This window comes from Gallus gallus, chromosome 2 (assembly GCF_016699485.2).
Source record: "Gallus gallus isolate bGalGal1 chromosome 2, bGalGal1.mat.broiler.GRCg7b, whole genome shotgun sequence".
In the NCBI taxonomy this organism is placed as follows: Eukaryota; Metazoa; Chordata; class Aves; order Galliformes; family Phasianidae; genus Gallus; species Gallus gallus.
This window is the reverse complement of record NC_052533.1, coordinates 43,005,186-43,026,554: the sequence shown is the minus strand read 5'-3', so window position 1 is coordinate 43,026,554 and position 21,369 is coordinate 43,005,186. Positions and strand designations below refer to the sequence as shown.

Sequence of the window (21,369 nt, the reverse complement as noted above, 5' to 3'; positions counted from 1 at the left end):
GATCTTCCTTCTCTTTTATGCAGTGCATTGGCACATGTTACTCCTTGTCTAGGCTGGTGTCCAGTGCTGTCCATTGTCTGGTGTACCCTGAGGAGCAGTCACCTTGTGACTTCATTCCGTCAATTTTAATGGAATATTTTTAGCTTGAAAATAGACTTTGATGCCCCTCCAGCGAGTGGCTACGTACCGCAGAGCATTTCGAGCTTAATTTCATGAAAAAATAAACACAGTAGCTATCTGCTTACTGAAAGTTTCAGTTCTAGCTTGGCTCAGGGCAGTATTTTTGTAAGAAATTTGTTTTTACTAAAAAAGGGTTAGCTGTTATGAAGCACTTGGCTCTCAGATTCCCAGCCACAAATAACTTAAAACATTCGTCTGGGGAACAACAAAAATCACTTTGGTTTCCTGGAGAAAAATCCAGTCCCTATCTCGTCCTTTAAGAGGGATTTGGTGCAGAATGCATAAACGAATGTAACCTTGAGAGTCCAGCTATGAAAAACAGCGCTACTGTACAAGTACTAACATAAAAAGAGTTTGCGGTTATGCTCCACACGGTTACTGCCATTAGCTTTCCAGGGATACCTTCAAGTATTTTGTGTTCTCATGTGCAAATACATACGAGTGGGAGCAGATCACTTGAGTTGTGTGGGCGCTGTACTGGCCAGTAAAGCAGAGTATCTCGGTCAGTACTGCATTCTAGTGGACACCTGGATAAATGAGGTTATGTAAGATGCTCGATTTCTTGTCTCCTTGAGATACCATCTGCTGCTAAATTGATTTAAATGACTATTCATTATGCTAAGAATGCAGTAATAAATTATCCTCTGAAACTCCCGTTAAAAGGCTGTGACAAATATTTTATGTGTACCACTGATGAGCCTGTCTGGCTTATTTGTGAAAGATCTCATCACTCACAATTGCATTCCTACAAGAGTTTTTATCCCTCACTATTGCTTTTGTATATCTGTTGTTAGAACAGCAGTCTTCTGGCTTCTAAAGAGTGAGAATATCTTGCCAACCTTCCCAAGCTGCTAAAGATAAAGGATTTTACTGGTGTCATCTTACTCCTTTTCCCCAAGTCTCTTTAGTTGGTGTCGTTGTTTCCTGAGCTGCTTTACTGCTTACATTTGCTACTGATGGCATGGCTTTGCCAGGCAATGCAATTGCTGTGATTATGACAGCTTTATGGTTGTCTGCAAGGTAGGGAACTGCAGTATGAACAGGTCTGAATGACGCAAATAAACTGTCTTATTCTGAATATCTTTCAACTTTTGTTCGGTGAGTTGTTAATGCTTCGATAAACATCCTGGATCTTTTCCTAAACACGTAGCCTCATTTCACTATCTGTTCTGATACTGAATTTGCACATACTTCTGTTTCTGCAGAATACCCAAAGTGCGTGTTCTGGAGGATGAAGAAGGCTCTAAAGAGATTGAGCTCTCTGATGACCCTTATGATTGTATTCGACTTAATGTGGAAGATGTGCCCTGCATTGTCACACTAAACAAAGTAAGCCTGGCAAATTCTGACCACCTGCCCAGAGACTTCAGTTTCTATTAATTTCACCTGTTGTGTTTTTTTTTTTCCTTAGAGATAAGACGGATGTTAGTTGTGTGGTTACTGTGTATATGTTCATACTTGGTGGTATTCCAGTTGGCTCATACACTTTTACTGAACAAGCATTCTTTTTTCCTTCTCTGACTTACGCATTTCCTCTTGATGCATTCTTGAAATCTCATCACCGTGTATTTTTCATGTACTCATTAATCAACATTCAGAGCAACAAACGCTCCAGTATGTTGAAAAAAGTGGGCATTGTTGCAGAGTTCAAAAGTTGAGTGATCTGCCTGGAGTTTGTTGCTGGGAGCAGAGCTCCCTTTTCATGGGTGTGAAATCATCCTTTCAAACAGGTTTTTACTTTTCTTTTTCACATGAAGCTCACAGCTAACAGTTGTTCTGCTGGATTCTGCATTCTTCATTGCATCTGTTAGTGATTAGCTTAGTTACTGGGAAGTTTGTATGACATTTCTTTTAAGCAAGTTACATAACTAGTTGGAAGTCCACCTGACTGAACCAGGAGCTCACCGAAGTCCCAAGTTATTTTTGCCTGGAAGAGAGGGAAGTCCATCCTTGGAGTTGAGATGAAAAGGGAATATGGAGTTCCGTACAGTTAAAAGGGTGATCAGAAAAAAATAAGCTGAAGCAGAAACCTGCACATCTCACTTCTGTTTCATATGTGCATGTGGTTTGTGGTCAGAGCTGTTGTAGTGATGTACTACCAACTCAGTCTCTAAATACTACCGAAGATTACATGATGTTAGGATAGGAGGTTGACAGATAACTGCTTAACTTACTGTTTAATTTCTCAATAAATAACTTAAACAACTGCAAACTGACATATTCTTTTGTCATTAACTTACAGATCGGATATAGGCATGTGGTGGATGCTACCCTTCAGGAAGAAGCCTGTTCTTTGGCCAGCCTGCTGATTGCTATAACCAGTAAAGGTGCCCTCACTTGTATGAAGAAAATAGGGAAAGGTAGCCTTGATCCTGAGAGCATTTTTGAAATGATGGAGGTAAGAAGTTTTGGGCAGTTACTATCTTGCATACTGATGATACTGGATGAACTGGAACCTGGGTATATGAAAAGCTAGAGTAAGGACTTTAAAAGGAAGGACCCTGGTGCTTGTATTAGGTTTTAAAGGGACTTGTTACAGGGCACAGACAGTTCCTTTGAAACAGAAATTCATATGGATAGAGGTTGTGTAAAACTTCGGGATACCTAAACTGTGTAGTACTCACATCTGTTTCAGTTGGACAACTAACAGCTGTAAGACATAGATCATAGATCATAGAATATCCCAAGTTGGAAGGGACCCATAAGGATCATCAAGTCCAACTCTTGGCTCCACACAGCACCACCCAAAAATCAGATCATTGAATATATGTTCCCTATCTCGTTATTTCTTGTAAAGATTGAAAGAGCAAAGCTTCTAACATGGTAATGTCCCTGTGGAAGTAGGATTGGTACTTCACTGGGCTAGAACATGGTGTTCTCTTCTAGTACAGCTCATTTGTTTTGTGATAAGCTCTTCTCCTTTTACCGTCGTTTTTCTTTGCTCCATTATTGGGTTTTTGATCTGCCCTTACTCTATTAAAATACTGTTAGCTGTGAGTTGTTCACATCCATGTGAGAATTCCATTTTGAACTTCTCTTCAGGCTCGTCTTGAAACCATCTTCTAGTATAAATTCTCATGCCTGGATTTGGCCTTGAGCATCAAAGTGAAAAGGGTTTTGAACTTTGAGTCAGAATGAAAATTAAATACTTAAAACTGGCTCCGTTTCCTAGAGATCCAGAACTAATTTTAGCATGGCTGTAGTGAGGAATGCAGGAGTTGGAGCCAAGTTTGAAAACAGCTGTTCTCAAGTGGAAATTTTGTGTTGAGTGTATGTTGCACTTCGCTATTTCATGATGTCAGTCCAGAGTTGTAATCTTGGTGGTACCAGTGATGGTCTTCTTGCATCCAGAAAAGTCACTTATCCCGCTGGTTAAGTGATGAGTAGTGTTTATCTCTCATCTGGCATCCTAAAAAAGAAACAAAACAAACAGAACTTCATATGGACATCTGATATGTCCTCCTTGATGGATCTTGAGTCTGATTCTAAGTAATGTCACAGAAGACTTGAGGTTTTAGGTCTAGGGCTGCTACAAAGTAGGAGGTGCTTAATTTAGGTAGAAGCCAGCCCTCATGCAAATTTTCTGATGTCTAAATGCAGCAAACATTGATCAGAGGTTCTGTTTTGATGACCAACTTTACTCTACACTGAGCCCTAACTAGAAAATGAACTAATGTGGTTTCATTGTATAGTCTACCCTCAAAGACTGTGTTTGAGATGATGCAGTGCTTACTTACATAAACACTAATTAGAGGTGTATGTAGGAGTCTTCAAACTGTTTTACTCTGCTTAGGAGTTCTTTTCCCTACTTGTTTGTGGAAGGCATTAAAGCTTAAGCTTTGGAAGAAGTCTTCTTGGTGGTGAGCAGTTTGAGGGAGTGAGGGAGTAAACTGATGAGAAGAAACAAGGATGCTTTTTGGGAGGTGAGAGATACTGCCCCAAACACAGCAACCCAGTTAGGGTACCAAGGGGGAAAAAGGAGGGGGTGGAAGACTGGGAATGTCCAGCGGAGGAGCTGCATAACCCCTCCTTGACACTTCCATTCCCTAATGATTCGACTGCAGGTCAGAAGGTGGTAGAGAACAGATGTACTTAGGACATGTCTCTTAGGACAGCATCGTCATGACAAAGTTTTGGAAGCTACTCATGTAGGAAGAGTGGAGGCTTATCAGAACTAAACCTGGTGATTTTCCAATGCTGGAGTTTATTTCTGTATAGAAAACCTGTTAACTCGTGTGAGGCCCTTGGACAGTACAGAATTGCACAGCATAATGAAGAATCTAGCCCACAGGTAGATTCTGTGGTGCAGCTGATGCACGTTTTGGGCTTTTAATGCTGGACCAAAACCTCTGGCCACATGATAGGGTGCTTCACAGAAAGGGTACTGCTTTGTATTGCACGTGCTCGCTAATATGAGCGTGTGCCTGTGCCTGATGTGAGTTTAATTTGTTCTCGTGGGCAATCTAGGGGCACATTTAGCACTGATGTTTGTGGAATACTTCTGTGGTAAATAGGAGTGCTGCCTTTAAGTGTACTTTCTCCAGAACTGAGTCAAATTAAAATGGAGCTTCCACCAGCATAATTTTTCTTAATTAAAACTTTGTTTTTATTATACCAGCTGGTGTATATTAATCATTAAAGGGAAAATATTTGTCAAAAGGACGTGAGAGTTGTCTTCCTGTTAATAAGCATATGTCTCAGACTTGTTTTGCTTTCTTTGCATTGCAGACCGGAAAGAAAGTAGGAAAGTCATTGCACGCATCGCTTCAGAAGGTTTTGGATGAAGAAGAGAGTTTGGGGACCACACGTCAGAAAGTTGGATTTCTAGGATGAGTTTTTATTAAATGTTCAAAACTGTTTTTAACCCTTTGTGCAATCTCGTCTGTTTTGCATACAGAGAAAGGATGTTTTTGTTGCAGTGCTTACCTTCCAACGAAGAGGCTTCTAAAGTGTCACTGAGCTGAAAGAAAGCGATAGTTAAATGTGAATGAGCAAATAGGGGATGCTTTCCGTATGGGTAACTGTCTGCACCTAGGATGCACACCAACAACAATTGATGCAATACCACGGGAAGTGCTCAAATCTGTTTTCAAGGGTGACTGATGTTGGTTCCACTTAATTCTGTTCGCATGTGTTCCACTTCTGCAGACCAGCTGTTGAGTTTGAGAGCATCTGTGGGGGTGTCCTTGGTACAGCACAAGCCAGGTTCTGGGCCTCTTAGAACTTCTTTGTTCATCAGCCAGATAATTCTTATTAATGGGAGAAAGAGAAAAGTACTTAATGCAAGTCTTCCTTCAAATTATCTTACATTTCTTTGAAAAAAAAGAAGTTAGATTTTACTATAAATGCAATGTGCTCACGAGTTTCTAAATCATATATTAAAATAAGATATTTTGTTAAATAAAGCTCTGTCTGTTCCTCTTGCCAGCCGATACAACAGCCTGGGTGAAACCTCTTATGGTGGCTAAGGAGAAGGGGCACAGCTAAGGTTGAAGGGAAAATAAGTAAATTTTGCTGAGTTTGCTAGTTGAGCTGGAAAAGCGTAGTGGCTGTGAGTAGTGATCCTTAATGTGCTGCGTGGGGCAGCAGTGCTACAGGGCTAAAGCCTCTCCTCCGCTATTGCTCTACGAAGACATGTGAGAAAGACATGGCTTTTGCTTCACTGGACTGGAGCTGGAATGAACAGGGAGGCAGTTGTACTGCTTGTAACAAGAGGAAACCTCTTGTTATTCTGCTTTGTTTTCACAAAGATTGGAATACATCAGAGCTGGGAAATACAGGAGAAAGTGCCAGATAACGTGTGCAGTTGAGTTTTTTCACCAGATCCTCAAAGCAGTGGATGCATGCATCAGTTGGTTGGTACAGAAAAGAGCAAGAGCTGTTCCTCCTGCATGGTAGGAAGAGATGACAGATTGGAGAACCTGAAGGAAAAAGTTAAATTACAAGAAGGTGTTTCAGCTGCGTTAGAAGGTTCCTTTAGAACATGTTATGACAAAAACTGCAACAGTAATCCCCAAATCCTTTACCTTTTAGTCAAGCAGCTCTTTCTCAGTTTCCTGTTGTAATTTCCTAATACCAGATAAAGAAAATTTCTTGGCTAGAACATGTTTGTTGAGGGTGAGCTATGGATATAGTGCAGAACAGCTATGCTCGCATTAAAACAGCCATCTCAATATGTCTTCAGTCCTTTTCCTAGAGCTCGGTAAAATAATGATTCAAGGTGAAGTGCAGTGCTGCTGTGTATGTCAAATATGTGCAGCCAATACCATAATGAGCAAGCAGAAAAATTCCACAACATTTGCCCAAGATATCTGTTTCAAATAGTTTGGAGGTCCTCAGTACCTTAAGTGACGGGTTAGGTAAGTTATGGTAACAAGAGCCAAGAAGTCATGATGATTATGTAGATCATCTTCAGTTACTCCAGTAGAGTTATTTTGTGGGAAGCAAAGACTGACCTCACCTAAGTTTTACGGTACATGTGTTTCATTCCTTGCCATGCAAAGCTACTTCTAGAAAGAAAGAAGACTAAAGGGAAAAAAAACAAACACATTTACAGTACCTTAGGCATATCAAAGGCAGGTTTTGTTTGGTTGTGTATTGTTTAATGTTTCAGAAAATGGTTAATCTAAATGAGGATTGCAAGTCTTAAACCACAGCTGTTCTTTGCAGAGCTGTTGCCTTTTCTATTACCAATTTGCAATTTCCCTGGGGTTATTTTCAGGGTGCTTTTTGTACCATTGTAGTAGTAGTATATTTATTTCTAGTAGCCTTCCAGTTGAAGGAACTTCAGACTTTTTGCAAATTACAGTGATAGTTGTAGCTTCACCAGTGGTGGTAGGATGCTTCCTTGCCCCTCTCCTGGTCTTTTTCATGTTAAATTAGTTGTTACAAAGACTGGGAGAAAAAAGAAACCCCACCACACCTCAGGTGGGTTAACTGGTCCATCCATGGAGGTGAATATACATGCATTCCATCTGCTCTTCTTACTAGAGAAAACAGATATTTAGCCTGAGATCTGGGCTCCTTCAACTGTGTGCATCTTCCCTCCATCCTCCATAGCTGTGTAAGCAGGCAGAGTACTTTGAGGTCTTTGGGGATCCTGTTTGGTCCACATGCTCCCTACCGGCATTGAAAAGCAGTGGGGTAGAGTGTGACCCCAGTTCAGCCTGGGGCTGCTTCTACCCCTGAGATGTAAATAAGAGCCCAGCCAAAAGCATTATGCAGCCGCTGGTCAGTCTCAGCTGCCCCTGGAGATTTACTGCTACCAACTTTTAGCCCAAATGGATAAACAAAGCTCAGATAGGGGTGAAAGGGCATGCAGCTCTCCCAGTTGATACAACATCTGCCAAGAAATCTCTGATGCTGTGGTTCTCAGGCATGCAAAGGACTATGCTGCCCATTTCTATTTTCTTTGCTCTCTAACTCCTCCCTTCCACCCCAAACAGAAATAGCAATTGGAGATTTTTCATAAAGGCCTCAACTGAGACTGCTCCTGTTCCCTTTTGGGCTGGTGGAAAGTTCCATGTGTTGCTGTGCAGATATTGCCACGTTTTCATTGACTTGAGTCCAGCAGAGCTAAAAGGAAACATCTGTGGAGCAGGATAGCTCTGTGTTTGTCCCAGAAATTAAGTGCTTCTGCTGGGAGTGTCGAGAGGCTGAAAGTTGTGTGCTAGAGACAGGGAGTCTGGGGAGTCCTGCTAGGCTTCTGCTTGTGTTACCCAAAAAGCACTGAGCTGCAGTTTACCTTGTTGTTAGCCTGTTTTTGTGTTTTCCCCCACCTCCCCTGTGCATCCCAGCCTAAAGGCCTGTTTGACAGGGGCAGGCCTCCGAGGGCTAGGCTGTAGGTCAGCAAATGTGGCTGGTTTGCTGCTTGTGTTCATTCTGTAGGGGCTATGCTATGTGTCACCCTGAAACTAAACTGACTTACCAAGTCTAGGAAACGTGATCGGCTAACATTTTGCAACTACGGGAGCAGTTCAATATTGGAATTGTTTAGTTTGGGATGGAGAAGAGAGCTTGTTGCCCCCTTACAGGGGAACTAAGGCAATGGAGAGGAAAGGGCCCATCTCACCCTCAGCCAGGCTTCATGAAAACTTGCTTCAGCACAGCCTGACCCTGCTCACACACCCCTTGGTTCCTGCTCAGCTCCTTCCCATCTGCATTCCCTGCAGATGTGAGCCAGCTGCTGCCACAGAGACACAACGTGGGTGCTCCTGTTCACTGTGCAGGGGCAGGTGCCGCCAGGTCTTGCTCCTCACGGTGCTGCCAGGTGCCTGGTGCTGGTTTTGGGTTAGAGCCTTGAATGCCCAGTCCCTCTGTCTTCTGTCACCCATGAACCCCTGATCAGTCTCATCCACAGGCCTGACTTGACGCCCTGCACACTCAACGATTAGTGAAAAGAATGGAGATTTTCTGCTACTAGCTTTCTAAACCAAAGTCTTTTCATTACAAACAAGAGAAGAACAGGTAAAATCCAAGTCCATTGTGCAGCCATAACCCCACAGAAACACCTCTTTCACTACTCAGGCCCATGGCCATGATGTACAGAAATGGCCATTACCAGCAACAGACTGCAGAGAGTACGGGAACTGGAGCCAGTGTCATAGAATCACAGAATGGCTTGGGTTGGAAGAGACCTCAAAGACCACCCAGCTCCAAGCCCCTGCTGTGGGCAGGGTTGCCACCACTAGGTCAGCCTGCCCATCCAACCGGGCCTTGAGCGCCTCCAGGGATGGAGCACTACAGCTTCTCTGGGCAGCCCATCTTTCCTATGCAACAGCAGATGTTGGTATTCCTTCCCAGGGCAGTGCTTTTGGATGTTGAAGCCCGAGTTTAAGTGCATCAGCCCACACATTCTTTAGATGAACTCCAAAGCAAAGATAAATTTTAAACTAAAATATGCATACCAGGCAAGCTGCCCTATGCCTGCCAATAAGATGTAGCTCATGTTTTGGCAATTTATTGCGTCTCTAATGTGATCTTCAGACTTCCTAATATGCTGCGAAGATTCCCAGAGGGTGGGATCAACACTGCCATAGTACGACTCTTGAGAGCAGTACAAATCAGGAAGTACCACTTGAAAGGCTTCATGGGGGAAACTATCTCTTGAAATTAACAGGCTAAGAATCTAGAGCTTGATTCTTTCCTTTAATGAAGACCATTGAGTTGATGTTGGAACCATTGCTTCTGCTTCCTTTTGAGAGACAAAATAAGATCAGTCTGAGATGTCACCATTAAAGAAATGAATGAATGAATGACTAAAAGGTCGTGACAACTGAAAAAGTTAATTATTCAAACATTTTATTTCCAGAACCATTAAATAAATAGATAGATAAAAGGACCTGAGAATGGAGAAGGTGTATTACTCAGACTTCTTTCCAGATTTGTCTATGAGCTCTCAATTTAGGAACCTGTAACTGGTGCTGCTGTCCCCTCTGCCTGCAGTGGGTCCCACCCTGGAGTGCCGTCCCATCCCCTGCATGTGCCCTGTGAGAGCTGCAGGTGCCATTGGGGCAGGACGGGGCTGCCCATCAGGTGGCACCAGCATGGCTGCTGCCAGCATGGCCACTGCAAGGGATGGGGTGAGGAGGGCCCGAGGAGCTGCCGTTCTGCTGCTGTGGGTGCTGGGGAAGCTCCCGCTGTGCTGGGCTGGTTGTAAATGTGGGACTCGTGTGGGCCTGGCTGGTTGGAGCAGCCAGAGCAGATGTCACTGACCAGAGCACTTATTGCTGGTCCTGCACACAGAGCCACGGGTGTTTGAACTTGAGTCCAGAAACAAAGAAAACTGTATTTAAAGAGTTGAAGGAGTGTTTGGACAGCGCTCTCAGACACAAGGTTTGGATTTGGGGTGGTCCAGTGTGAAGCCGAGAGCTGGGCTCTGTAATCCTTGCGGGTGCCTTCCATCTCAGGATATTCTGTGAGGCTCTGTAATCCTTGCGGGTGCCTTCCATCTCAGGATATTCTGTGATTCTGTGACCTGACCTCAGTCACAGTGGCCTGGTTTCCCAGCCATCAGCATTTCCCACGAGTTCCATGGACATGCAAATAGGAAAAGGCCAAACTGAAAGCTGGGCACTTTGACACCCTTCTCTCTATAGAGAGAGCTCTTCCTTTAATTAGCTGCATTCCTAGCTATCCCGTAACACATTTTTGCCATTCCTGCAAAACAACACTTGACTGTTTGATGTGCTGCTGTTAATGACTCCCCAGCGATAGCTCCAACCTCAGTTTTGCCCATCGGAACACTTTAATAAGGCTAAGGTTTTCTCACAAGCTCTATAAACACCTCTGTTGTCATCCTGCTGATTAAGATCAGCAATACGGGCACCCTGGAGTTCTTGTATCATGTCACTGGTAGCTCAGATGTGATGGTTTAGACTTGAACAATTATAGCTGCTGAGGCCCCTTTGCTAATACTGTGGGAGAGAGGAAGAAGGAAATGCAATCTCAGCCACATCCTGGCACAGCCAGTAGGTCTCCCAGCTGTCACTGCGGGAGCACAGCTGTGCCAGCTCCGTGCAGATGTTGGAGGCACTGAGGGCCACCAACCTGTCCTCTCCTGTCACCAGAGCATTCTCACAGCACGTGCTCTCACTGCATTTTGGCAAATGGTAAGTTTGGGTATTGCCAGGGTTGGGAACCTGTGTGCTGAAAAGCCCTGAATGAGGTCCTACTCCTCTTCCTTCCTCCAACTTTGAGCTGATAGAGCTTTTGAAGAACACACATTGCTTTCTTCCCACTGTCCGGTCGTGCAGCTCTTTCTCTGAATTCATGAAATTCATAGAAATTCTCTTACAGCCCCCTAATTCAGCATCTGCAGCTACATGGAGGCAAACCAGTTGCTCAATGATGGGGAAAACACGCAACCACACTGCAAGCTGGCAGAACAGCTGTCTGCTTCCCAGTCCCAAAATACTGACTTCAACTTCGGCAGTGTCTTCACTTCTGCTGATGGTGAGACGGACGATTTCTCAGTCTGCTCTGCAAACCTACACAATCAGGAATTTCTCCAGAGATTTAGCGTTCAATTTAGACACGTGGCTACAGTTTTCTTTTGGCTGGTCAGACTTCAGGCTATGAATGATTGGCAAAGAAAAGCAGTGAAGACGGATGGGTGTCCCCCTAGCCCAGCGGAGTCTACGTGCTCTGAGCAGAAGAGGGGGTGAGTCCTTTGGTGCAGCTCCTTTTGGAAATGGGAAGATGCTGAGCAGCTCCTGGCACTTGAACTCAAGTGGTTTGGCTTTAACTGGGCTCAGTTTAAGGCCTGAGAATCTCTTTTAGCACAGATCTTTCTGAACTGTTGGCCCGTAGAGTGCATAGGGTATGGAAAAGCTCCCTCCTTAGGCTCAAGGCCAGTTTCCAAGTGCTGGTACTGGAGAGAACATTTTGGCAAAGCGCTGGCTCCTTCATTTTCCCCATCATTGTCCTTATGAAAACCACCCTTTCCTGAAGTATTATCGTGTTCCTTCTCCTGAAACAATGATCCATAGATTCAGCTCATTCCATTTTAACCTGTTCTGATGTTGTTTATGCTGGCGGAAATCAGGACCAATGCCAACACAAGTTCACAAGGTGGCTAACACCAGAGATTTTCCTCTGCTCTCCCACATCCTCAGAATACATTTCTACTGTCCACCACTGTTTCTCTTCTGTTCCTTCCTGAAGTTGTTGCATGGCCCATGTGTGAAGATGCTTTCAAATCTCCACCACGCAGGACACTTCCCAGAGGAGAGGGGCTGCAGCCTTTCTGTGCTCCTGCTGCCCTGTGAGGAGTGAGCGTGGCTTGGCATTGCTGCAGCCTGCCTTTGGGCTGGTAGCTTAGCCTTGAGTAGCCAAGGCCGGTGATTGCCTATGTCGATAATAACCGTGTGAAAGCTGTTATCTAGTCCACCCTTCTACTTTCCAGCCATTGTGTGGCGGCACTTGTGCATTACTTGGCTTGGCAATCCCCACTCGTTTCCTTGGAGCTGGATCAAAATTGCCTCTGATCTCGCTGCCCATTTCCTTGCCCAGCTGGGCAAGAAATCACAGGTCTGCATCATTGCCAGGAGCATCCAGCTTCCTTCCATGGGCTCCTTCCAGCCACTGTTTTGCTGGCTGAACCCTCTCCAAATCCAGCATCTCAGTCTACTTATTGGGTTTCCCAGAGCCACGTAAACCTCTGCAGTCCTTGGGCAGTCTTCCTAAGCACACTCTCTCTTGCTCTCTCTTTTTACCTCAAACTGGTCTCCTTACAGCTAACAGGAGTTGCTGTCTGTCTGACCACAGACCCATCTTGAAGCAAGAGAGTAAAGTACTTCTACTGGAAAGTAGAATTCTGAATTCCAGATTTTATATATAAATAATATGAACAATAAAATTGGTTTCTTGGCGGCGTCTTGCATTCCTCCCCCTAGTTAGCCCTTCTGTGAGTTACCCACCACTCCCTTCCACAAGTCCCACTCCTTCCCTCTCATTATCTGTGATTAAGGAGGCTCCCAGCTGTGGCCCTTCTTGCTTCTTCACTTCCAGCTTTCAGCCTGGAAGAGGAGAGATTCCAGTGGCCAAAACCTCATCGTCTTCCAGTTGTATTAGTTCATCTAGTGAAGAGGATTACCTCTACCCGCCTCGATTACATAACATATGTGAGTCACCCAGATCTCAGAAGTGTTCTATCTGGCTGAGATGCCAGCACACAAAAGGCCATTGATGTCCCTGTTATTTAATAGGAGTCTCAGGTCTCAGCAGAAGCCCAGACAGGGTGTGCGCTTTGTGTGGGCAAGAACCCTCCAACCCATACCATGCTCTTCCTCACAAGCATCCCAGTCCTGGACCTGCTACAGCAGCCCCTGAGCTTTGTACTGTTGAGTGTGTTCATGCGGGTTTCGGAACTTTTGCAATGCCAAACATTTCAATTTTCTGTCTGTGTTAGCCTCTGTCAAATAGATCTCACGGAGATGAGCTTTTTGAGCCTCCAAGAAAAGCAAAGGTGACACTCGGCATTCATGGCAGGTGGAAGTCCCACCTGTGGTGAACCTGGTAAAAACCTGGTACCTGCTGGCTGCCGCAGGAGGGACCTGTTTGCTGCAAACCACATGTTGAGATGGTGCTGGCCAAAAGCCTTCCCCTTCGGGAACCACAGCCATCCAAATCCTGTGGGCAGGGACCAGGTGGCTCCACACCCGAGTTGTGTTTCACAGAGAGTGTTTCAGTTTTTTCCCTGTGTGGCAGAACATGAATCGGAGAAATGACAGGCGAGCAAATCCGCAGCCAAGGAAAACCGGGAGGTGCTGAGCTAACCAAAAGCCTTTTTGGATAGAGAGATGCTGCTCGAGTGTCAAGGGAAGGGAACACACATGGGTGTGAAGATGTTTGGCACCTCTGGAGCTCCATTTTTCTTAGGGAGAGGCCAGGAAGGAAGGTGATGAATCCCCCCAAATATTTGTTCTCTTGCTTGAGTCTGAGTGGGACTGTGCGTGTGTGTTTGTGGTAACAGGGAGTGAAGATCAAACCCATTTCCTTGGCTTTGAAGTTTGGACTGCTGCTGAGCTCTGTTCAGGTAGGAGTGAGTGAGGGCTTTGCCTGCTCAGCACAGGAGCTAGGCAGTGTAACATAGCTGCAGCCAAACTAAATCAACAGCAGGTCTTTTTCCATGCATACCCCTTTTTATCTCAGCTCTTTTATGCTTATGTAACTCTAGCGGTTCCCAGTGTGCTGGGCAGCATCTTGCTTTTGTTATATTTTTTTCCCTGAATGGATTTCAGTTAATGATAGCTGCACAAAGCACTTTGTCCTTCCTCTCTCCATATGTGAATTCATTCCACTTGCTGGGAGATTCCTGTTCCTCCCACAGGAAGGACTCACCCCCTGTGATGCAGCTCCAGAGCAACTGCAGCTCCCCATAAACCCAGCAGTGATTTGGGCTTAGGCCACAGTGCTGCTGTGAAGTGACCCTGAGACCCTGTGAGAGCAAAACACCTTTGTGGGACGCGTTCCCACCACCCCAAGCCATGTTCATCCCATTTCACAGCTCAGGGCTGTTTATAAGCCTTAAGGTTCCCCATTCTGAGCGGGGAGCCACATTATGTGAGTGGCCATGGGGAAGACACCTGGGTGCTCAACTTGCTTCCAGTGCGGCTCTCCCCCTGGTGGCACAGGAATCAATATCGAACATGAACACCCAGAGCTGTCCCCAGCCCCATGGGCACAAGGAGAAGCAGTGGCAAACACCCATGAGGGCACCGCCCAAGGCCAGAACCTCCCTGTCCTGCACCATTGCCAGCCTCTGCTGCCTGGTTTGGCATGCAGGGAAAGCTGGGTTGGTTTAACCCCGAGGAGAACAAGCACTGATGCTACACATTCTGAGTTAAATGAGGGGAGGAGTGCTGGGGGTTTTGTGTGCCACTGCCATCGCTGAAACGTGAGACCAATCTCTTGGCGCTGTGCTGAGAGTCACAGGGAATCATTCCAACTCTATTCCCAACCGTTCCCTCAGGTTCAGCTGAATTGCCTCTCAGTAGGCTTGTGGGGTTTTTTGTGTGTGGGGGGGTTTTTTGTTTTTGTTTTTGTTTTGTTTCTATTACTTTTTAACAAAAACAAGCAAGAAAAGCTGGCTGGGCTGCTCTCAGCATTGGCCAGAGCCGCTTGGGCCCTCCCTGCGGCCTCTGGAAGCTGCGAGCAGCCCGGGGCCAGCTCCTTGGCCAGACACTGCTCATTAAAGCCGGCGTGCCGGGCCGAGCACAGTCAGTCCCGCTCAGCTCAGTGCTCGGCATGGCGCTGCGGGGAGCCTGCCTGCTGCTCTGCCTCGTCTCCCTCGCCCACATCTCCGTCCAGCAGAATGGCAAGGGCAGGCAGAAGCCGGCGGCCTCCAAGAAAGGTAAGGGCCAAGCCTGAGGGATCCTGCTGGGCGTGGGTGGGGGGCAGTCTGCACCGTTAGGGGTGCTCTGATGGAGCTTTTAGCTTTTAAAAACCCAAGGAAGCCTCTTTTCCTTCTAACGCCTGTAGGTATGCTTTCATAAGTTAGAAAGGATAGAGAAGTGGTTTGGGCGGGTTGTGTACTGAATGCATGCAGTGGGACAGCCTGAGGGTCAGAGGGCCCTCCCCAAACTTCCCCTCCGTTACAATCTCCCTTCCTCCAGCCCCTACCTCTGCTCATTCATTTCCCAGAAGTTAAGTGGCAGCTGTGGCAGAAGTACATCACCTATTACAAGCAGCGCGGCTCATCGTTTTCAAGTGCTTTCCTCCTCATCCCTCCTCTCCGCAGCCCAGAGCAGACACCCAGAGCACAGAGCAGGCAGTGAGCTGCTTTGCAGGCACTTCACTCTTCGGAGCAAACGAGAGTGGGAAGGAAGCATCCCAGGAATTCACTTGGCCATGCTCTCCCAGCAGCTATTTTTGTCAGATCCCATCCTTGAGAAACTTTTTCATTTTCTCCCAGTGGATCTCTCGATGAAATTGGTGCAGATCTGCTCAGTCCACGGCAGAGGTTTCTGCCTGTGTCGTGTAGCAAAAATACCACCTTAGATTGATGCAGGGCATTTACATGCATTGCACTTCTGGGATGTAGCAGGAGGGAATCTCGTTTCTTAAGGAGGGCTTATCTTTCTCTCTCTATCACTGGAAGTGAGGGAAGCCCCATCTCCTGGAGCTCCTCTTCATCCCTTGCCACCTCCAAAGCCACTCGTGGTAAGGATGCGATGTCACTCTCCTGTCTCCCATCCTTGCTCCTGTCCCACTTGGTGGCCAGATGAAGGGAGTGAAGGCCACCAGCAACCCCCCTCCTGGTCCCCCTGCCCTTCACTGGGATGGTTCGGACAGGACGAAGTCATGGGAGAATTGGGGCATTTTGTTGGGTTTGTATTTCTTAATCTGCGTGGCCAAGCCGCAAACAGAAGAAAAGAAGTCAATGCTTTGAGCTGAGCCTTTTCAGCTCTTTTCTCTCTTTTCTTTCTTTGCGCTATTTCTTTTCTTTCTTCGCGATGTAATTATTGCTTACATTTGGATCTCCTTCAGAGCAAAAACGGTGCCGTTTCACCAAGAAAAACCCAAAACTACCATTTCAAAAATGCTGAAATAACACATTCACTTTGCCCGTTGTTTTATTCCCCTCTCAAATTGCTCCCAGTAATTGCTCCAGCTGCCAGCACTTCAGCAAATCCTCTCTAAACCCTGGTGGGGTGGGGTGGCTACAGCTGCAGGGGTGATGCCAGTGGGAGAGGGTCCAGGCTAGGGACCCCTGGCACTGGGGGCTTCCCCTGATCACAGCCAGGCAGAGTCCGTGGGGACACAGAGGGAGCACTTCTGTGTAGCTCCTACACATATTTTTAAGGTATTTGGAGTCCAGATGCAGGTAGTTGCAAATCAGCATGGAGAGGCTGACATGGGCTCTATTCCTGACTCTGCCCCAGTTCCCCTGTGATCTCAGAGCCTCAATGTCAGTAAGGAGGAGACCTCAGAAAGTGCCTGAGGACATTTCCAGCAACACAAACCCCATGCAGAGGTTCCCCGTCCCCTCCTGTGCTCCAGGAACATGCTGGGCTGAGGCACAGCTTATGCAACATACCATTACAACAAGTAAAATCAGCCCTGAGCCATCATTTGCAGCCTCAAACACATTGCTTGTGAAATTTTCATAACCAGAGCATCACGACCCAGATCCTTCTGCAATTCCCCCCTCTTCTTGCCCCTGTCCTCAGCCTTCCTGCTCAGGGGTGGCCACCCCAGGGCTTGCTCTGGCTCTCAGGTGCAGCACTGACACACTGCTGGCTTCAGCAGCCCCAAAGCCAACTGCAACAGCTTTGATCGCAGCTTGCAGAGATCAGCCTTCAGGAAGAAGAGGTGCACAGACAAATACTACTCTTGCTCCCAGATGGAGCAATGCATGGAGCTGCCCTGGCAAGACTCACTGAGAGTGCCTCACCACGGCCTTTGGATGTTACTTAAACCTGAGGGACATTTGTTCTGCTAGAAAAGAGGCTTATGTAGATAAACAATTGTGCTAATTAGCTGTTTCCCACAAAGTATTTTCATCAAGGCACCAAAATAATAGCTAAAGCCTGAAATGCAACTGAACCCATTAAGGTTAACTGAGCAAGGAGCAAAGCAGCTTAAGGCTCTTCTCCTGGTTTGTCTGTGCTTTTGTATTCATGACACATGTAATCATCAGGCTGGTGGTTTTGGTGAGCGTCCAAGTTCCTTCCCCACTTGCCTCACTTGATGGCTTGGCTCCCCAGCTCCCTGACCCCAAAGGAAGCCTCTCTTGATGCTCTGTGGGCAAACTAAGGAGCGGCAGATATAGTGCAATGACCACAAATGCCTTTATGTCCCATCTTTCACCTCCTCCATTTCATACCAGTCATTCTATGCAGGAGAAACCAGAGAGAGAAGGGCTGGTGCTAAGCCATGGGTTGGTGGCCTTCCTGGTAACAGCGTGATCCATGATACAGGACTCCATTTAATGCTAGCAAAATCTTACTGCAGGGATGAGTTTCTTGCAGCTCATTCTCCTCACTGTGTCTTAGGAGACATCACAGTGGCTTGCAGTAGAGGAAAGACTAACTTTATAAAGGAGGCTGCAATGAAAGTGTTCTGCTGCACTTCTCACCTAAGGAAGCCACAGATGACACTTCTCTTTCCCAGAATAATTTTGGGCAGGTCTCCCCATGCAATACTAATGTACAGCAGCAGAATCTGAGGTCCCAAATGCTTTAGCTTGAGCAGCCCGCTGCAGTGGTGCTGCTGTCACCACAACTCCCCTGCCTGACACCATCTTGCATGCTGGAAACATCGTGAATATTTAGCCATGGTGCTTGGATCAGCCATGTCATTCACCCAGAGCCAGCAGTCCCAGAACTGGTGCCACCACTGCCCATGCTTGAATCCAGGAGTGGGTGGTTAACAAGTAAGGAGAGCGATGCCCCAAAACCCAGCCTGACGGACCTGGGCTGATGGTGCAACCAGACTAATGAGTAAATGCCATCTGATAGATGTACTAGGATACAGATATTGGCTGTGGGAATCTTTTTTGTCTTTCCCTGTGGGCAGGGAGGTGGGGACTTTTGATGATAGGAACAGCTCCAGCTGCCTCCTTTGGGGCTGTGGTGGATGTTTATGCTCTCTCTGGACTTCTCCAACAGATGGTGTGAGCCTCAAAATGATTGAAGACCTGAAGGCCATGATTGACAACATCTCTCAGGAGGTTGCTCTACTGAAGGAGAAGCAAGCACTTCAGACAGGTAAAGGACTCCTTGAAGAAGGCATGGCTTTTGCTTAGAGAGAGGAGGTGCTTTTAAAGTGGTTATCATTGTTCCATGTGATGTTGACAAGGGATACCCAAGCATGCCGTGATGATGTGTCCAACACGTGGAGTGAACTGGGGATCAAAGCAAAGTGTGGTCTCTGTGAAGCTCCTGCAGGCACCGGAATTGCCTTAGGCAGTTAATGACGAGCATTGTGCAGCATATGGCCCCCTTCTTTATGCCTTAGAGCTTCCCATTTGCAAAGCTATTGATATTCCTGTGACACTAAGCCAGATGTTCATTTTCCATCATGAATCAGCAAGACAGGTGATAGATTATTCTCAACCTCAGTCAAATGAGCTTTATTCTTTGCCTCAGGCTTTTGTCTGAAGCCTGGGGAGCTGATTACCTAATCCCTCATACATTCCATGCTCTTGCCCAGGCAACCTCACTGCAGGTTGGTCCCCCCATGCCTTGTGAGACAGGCATGGAGTACAGGCCCCCAAATTTCTTTTTGCAGATGTGCTCCATGGTTATTCTGTGCAAACTCCATGACACCAGTAGGAGAGGGAGCTGCAGAACATGAAGCAGAAATGCGCTGAAAGTGCAAGTTAAGGAGAATTCTCTCCCTAAAAGAAAAGAAACACAAGCAAAATCAGGGCTTTAGATCCAAGCTCAGAGTCACTGAAACGTAAGCAGTTTGGATATTAATGCATAGCTCTGATGAGCTATTCTTTGGATAGAGTGCCCTGCATTCTCAGGGTTTAAAGCTTCAAAATTAAAAGGTTGCTATTCTTAACAATGAAATCAGAGGCAAGTAGAAATTTCCTCTGATGACCTCCACCTCTGTAAGCACAACGCTTCTGATCAAAACCTATTTAAAAAGGCATTTTTTTTTTCACTCTTGCATAATCAAGATGGTTGAATTGGAATGGCAGGCTGCTTTTCCCTAAATGCCCCAGTCCCCAGCAGGGATACGTTGTACCCCAAGAAACTGGCTCCAGAGAGCGTAGCCTCAACTTGAGCACACCAAGGGTGGGATCAGCCCTGGGACCTTTTTGGGAGGCTGTTTCCAAATTGGGAGGCCACGTTCCTCCTGTGACGAGGGGCCCTGAGGGATGCACATGCTGTGTTTGCTGGGCGTCCATTTTAAACACAATTCTCTTGTTGTCTCTCTGTTCCATTCTCGTGGCAACCTCTCAGTCTGCCTGAAAGGCACCAAAATTCACCTGAAGTGCTTCCTGGCGTTCTCTGAGAGCAAGACATATCACGAGGCCAGCGAGCACTGCATCTCGCAGGGTGGCACGCTGGGCACGCCGCAGGGTGGAGAGGAGAACGACGCGCTCTACGACTACATGCGCAAGAGCATCGGGAACGAGGCGGAGATCTGGCTGGGCCTCAACGACATGGTAGCCGAGGGCAAGTGGGTTGACATGACGGGTAGCCCCATCCGCTACAAGAACTGGGAGACCGAGATCACCACCCAGCCCGATGGCGGCAAGCTGGAAAACTGCGCGGCCTTGTCAGGGGTGGCGGTGGGCAAGTGGTTTGACAAGCGGTGCAAGGAGCAGCTGCCCTATGTCTGCCAGTTCATGATCGTGTAGCGGGGCTCTGTAGAGCTATAGGATGGCTACGTGCACGCCCACACACCCACACGCACCTCCACGTAGCACTGCGACCGGGGCAGCCGCCATTGCCTGGTATCAGGTCAGAGCTGCGCTGCCTTTCACTCGGCTGCACCCAGCCCCATTTGCATCCCTCTCCCTATGGCATGGTGTATAGATATATTTTTGTACACAGGGAACTGATGAGGTGGTTTCGACGAAGACCCGGTGCGACAGCCCAGCCTCATCAACAGCCATGTGGGCTGCTCAGGCTGTCGCTCTGCAGCCTCCGTTGTCACCTCGCTGAACCTTGCTGGGACACTGGCAATGCCAGTCTGTGCCTTCTCCTCAGGCCTCATTCCCCTGCAGGCCCTGGCAAAGGGATCGGGATCCTGTCTCAGAGAGCAGAGTGTGTTATTCCTGCTTTGTGTTCAGAACCGTTGGCCTCGTACCCAAGCACTGTTGGAACTGTTGGCCCAGTATCACGCTGCTCAAGGGGCTGGCGTGCTGAGGGGAGAGGTGTCTTTTCCACAAGCATTCCCCTTTTTTTGATCCTTTTCTCATCAGTCAGAAGAAAGTGACTCACTTATCTCAGTGAGGGAGCTAGTCCCAGCATCAGATCTTTCACAGTTCCTGCCACAACTCCTGCACCATGCAGGAAGCAATGATTACTTGCAGCATAATCAGTGAAATATATTCTTAAGAGCAGAAGGTGAAGGTATTGGGTAAACAAATAACCTGCAACACTATCTGGTAATAAGCTGTCCTGTAGAAGACAACTAACTACCAAAAGCAAATCCCGACAAGTCTGACTTCAGCCACTTTAGGAGTTCTAGGGCCTGTATTAGCAATGAATTACTCCAGCCCTTGTTGGTCAAGGCCCAGTCCTCAGCAAACACGAATGTGCTGAGTACAACACGTGCTGGTAAAACTAAAGACCTGGCCTTGGTAACTTTCTGCTGAGAAAAGGGTTGAAAAAAATTGGAATATCAATTGGAATGATGGAAAGGCAATCACAGCCTTGCCAACACTGATTTGCTGACTGCTGGCCGAAGCACACCAGTAGCTCTTTGAACACCCAGTGCTCGGTGCTGGCCCAGTTCTTTGGGTTACACATCCCTGGCATGACCGGGCAGAGGGCAGCCCAATGGCAATCATATGTTCATGGGGAGCCCTTGGGAGAAGTGTTTCCATTTGCTGCTTTGCCTAAAACCAGCATGGTGGTGGGGATTCCAGAATGTCATACGGGAGAGCCAAGCTGGAGGGGTCAAAACACACACACACAGTGCATACTTCCCAGGCTGTCATTATTGCCAAACTTTCTGCTGTTCAGATGAATACGAAATAAAAATATATATAGCTTGCTGAAG

General features: G+C 46.9%; 3 protein-coding genes across 3 annotated transcripts in view; 2 read left to right on the top strand and 1 right to left on the bottom strand.

Annotated features, from left to right (window-relative positions):
• Nucleotides 1-5,581, top strand: part of EXOSC7 (exosome component 7) — a 19,483-nt gene extending 13,902 nt beyond the window's left edge. Inside the window, 3 exon segments of the mRNA NM_001252154.1 lie at nucleotides 1,386-1,509; nucleotides 2,423-2,578; nucleotides 4,909-5,581. Coding sequence (NP_001239083.1) covers nucleotides 1,386-1,509; nucleotides 2,423-2,578; nucleotides 4,909-5,013 — 385 coding nt within the window. The 3' untranslated portion in view covers nucleotides 5,014-5,581.
• Nucleotides 3,454-21,369, bottom strand: part of CDCP1 (CUB domain containing protein 1) — a 48,550-nt gene continuing 30,634 nt past the window's right edge. The window contains exons 8-9 of the transcript XR_005857723.2: nucleotides 5,107-19,024; nucleotides 3,454-3,589 (exon numbers count right to left, since the gene is read on the bottom strand). The gene's annotated coding sequence lies outside the window, so the exon portion shown is untranslated. The remainder of the gene's footprint in view (nucleotides 3,590-5,106; nucleotides 19,025-21,369) is intronic.
• On the top strand, nucleotides 14,581-21,369 carry CLEC3B (C-type lectin domain family 3 member B). The gene is made up of 3 exons (NM_001396523.1): nucleotides 14,581-15,034; nucleotides 18,294-18,392; nucleotides 19,599-21,369. Exons 1-3 carry the CDS (start codon nucleotides 14,929-14,931, stop codon nucleotides 19,997-19,999), a joined length of 606 nt encoding a protein of 201 aa, NP_001383452.1. The 5' UTR covers nucleotides 14,581-14,928; the 3' UTR covers nucleotides 20,000-21,369.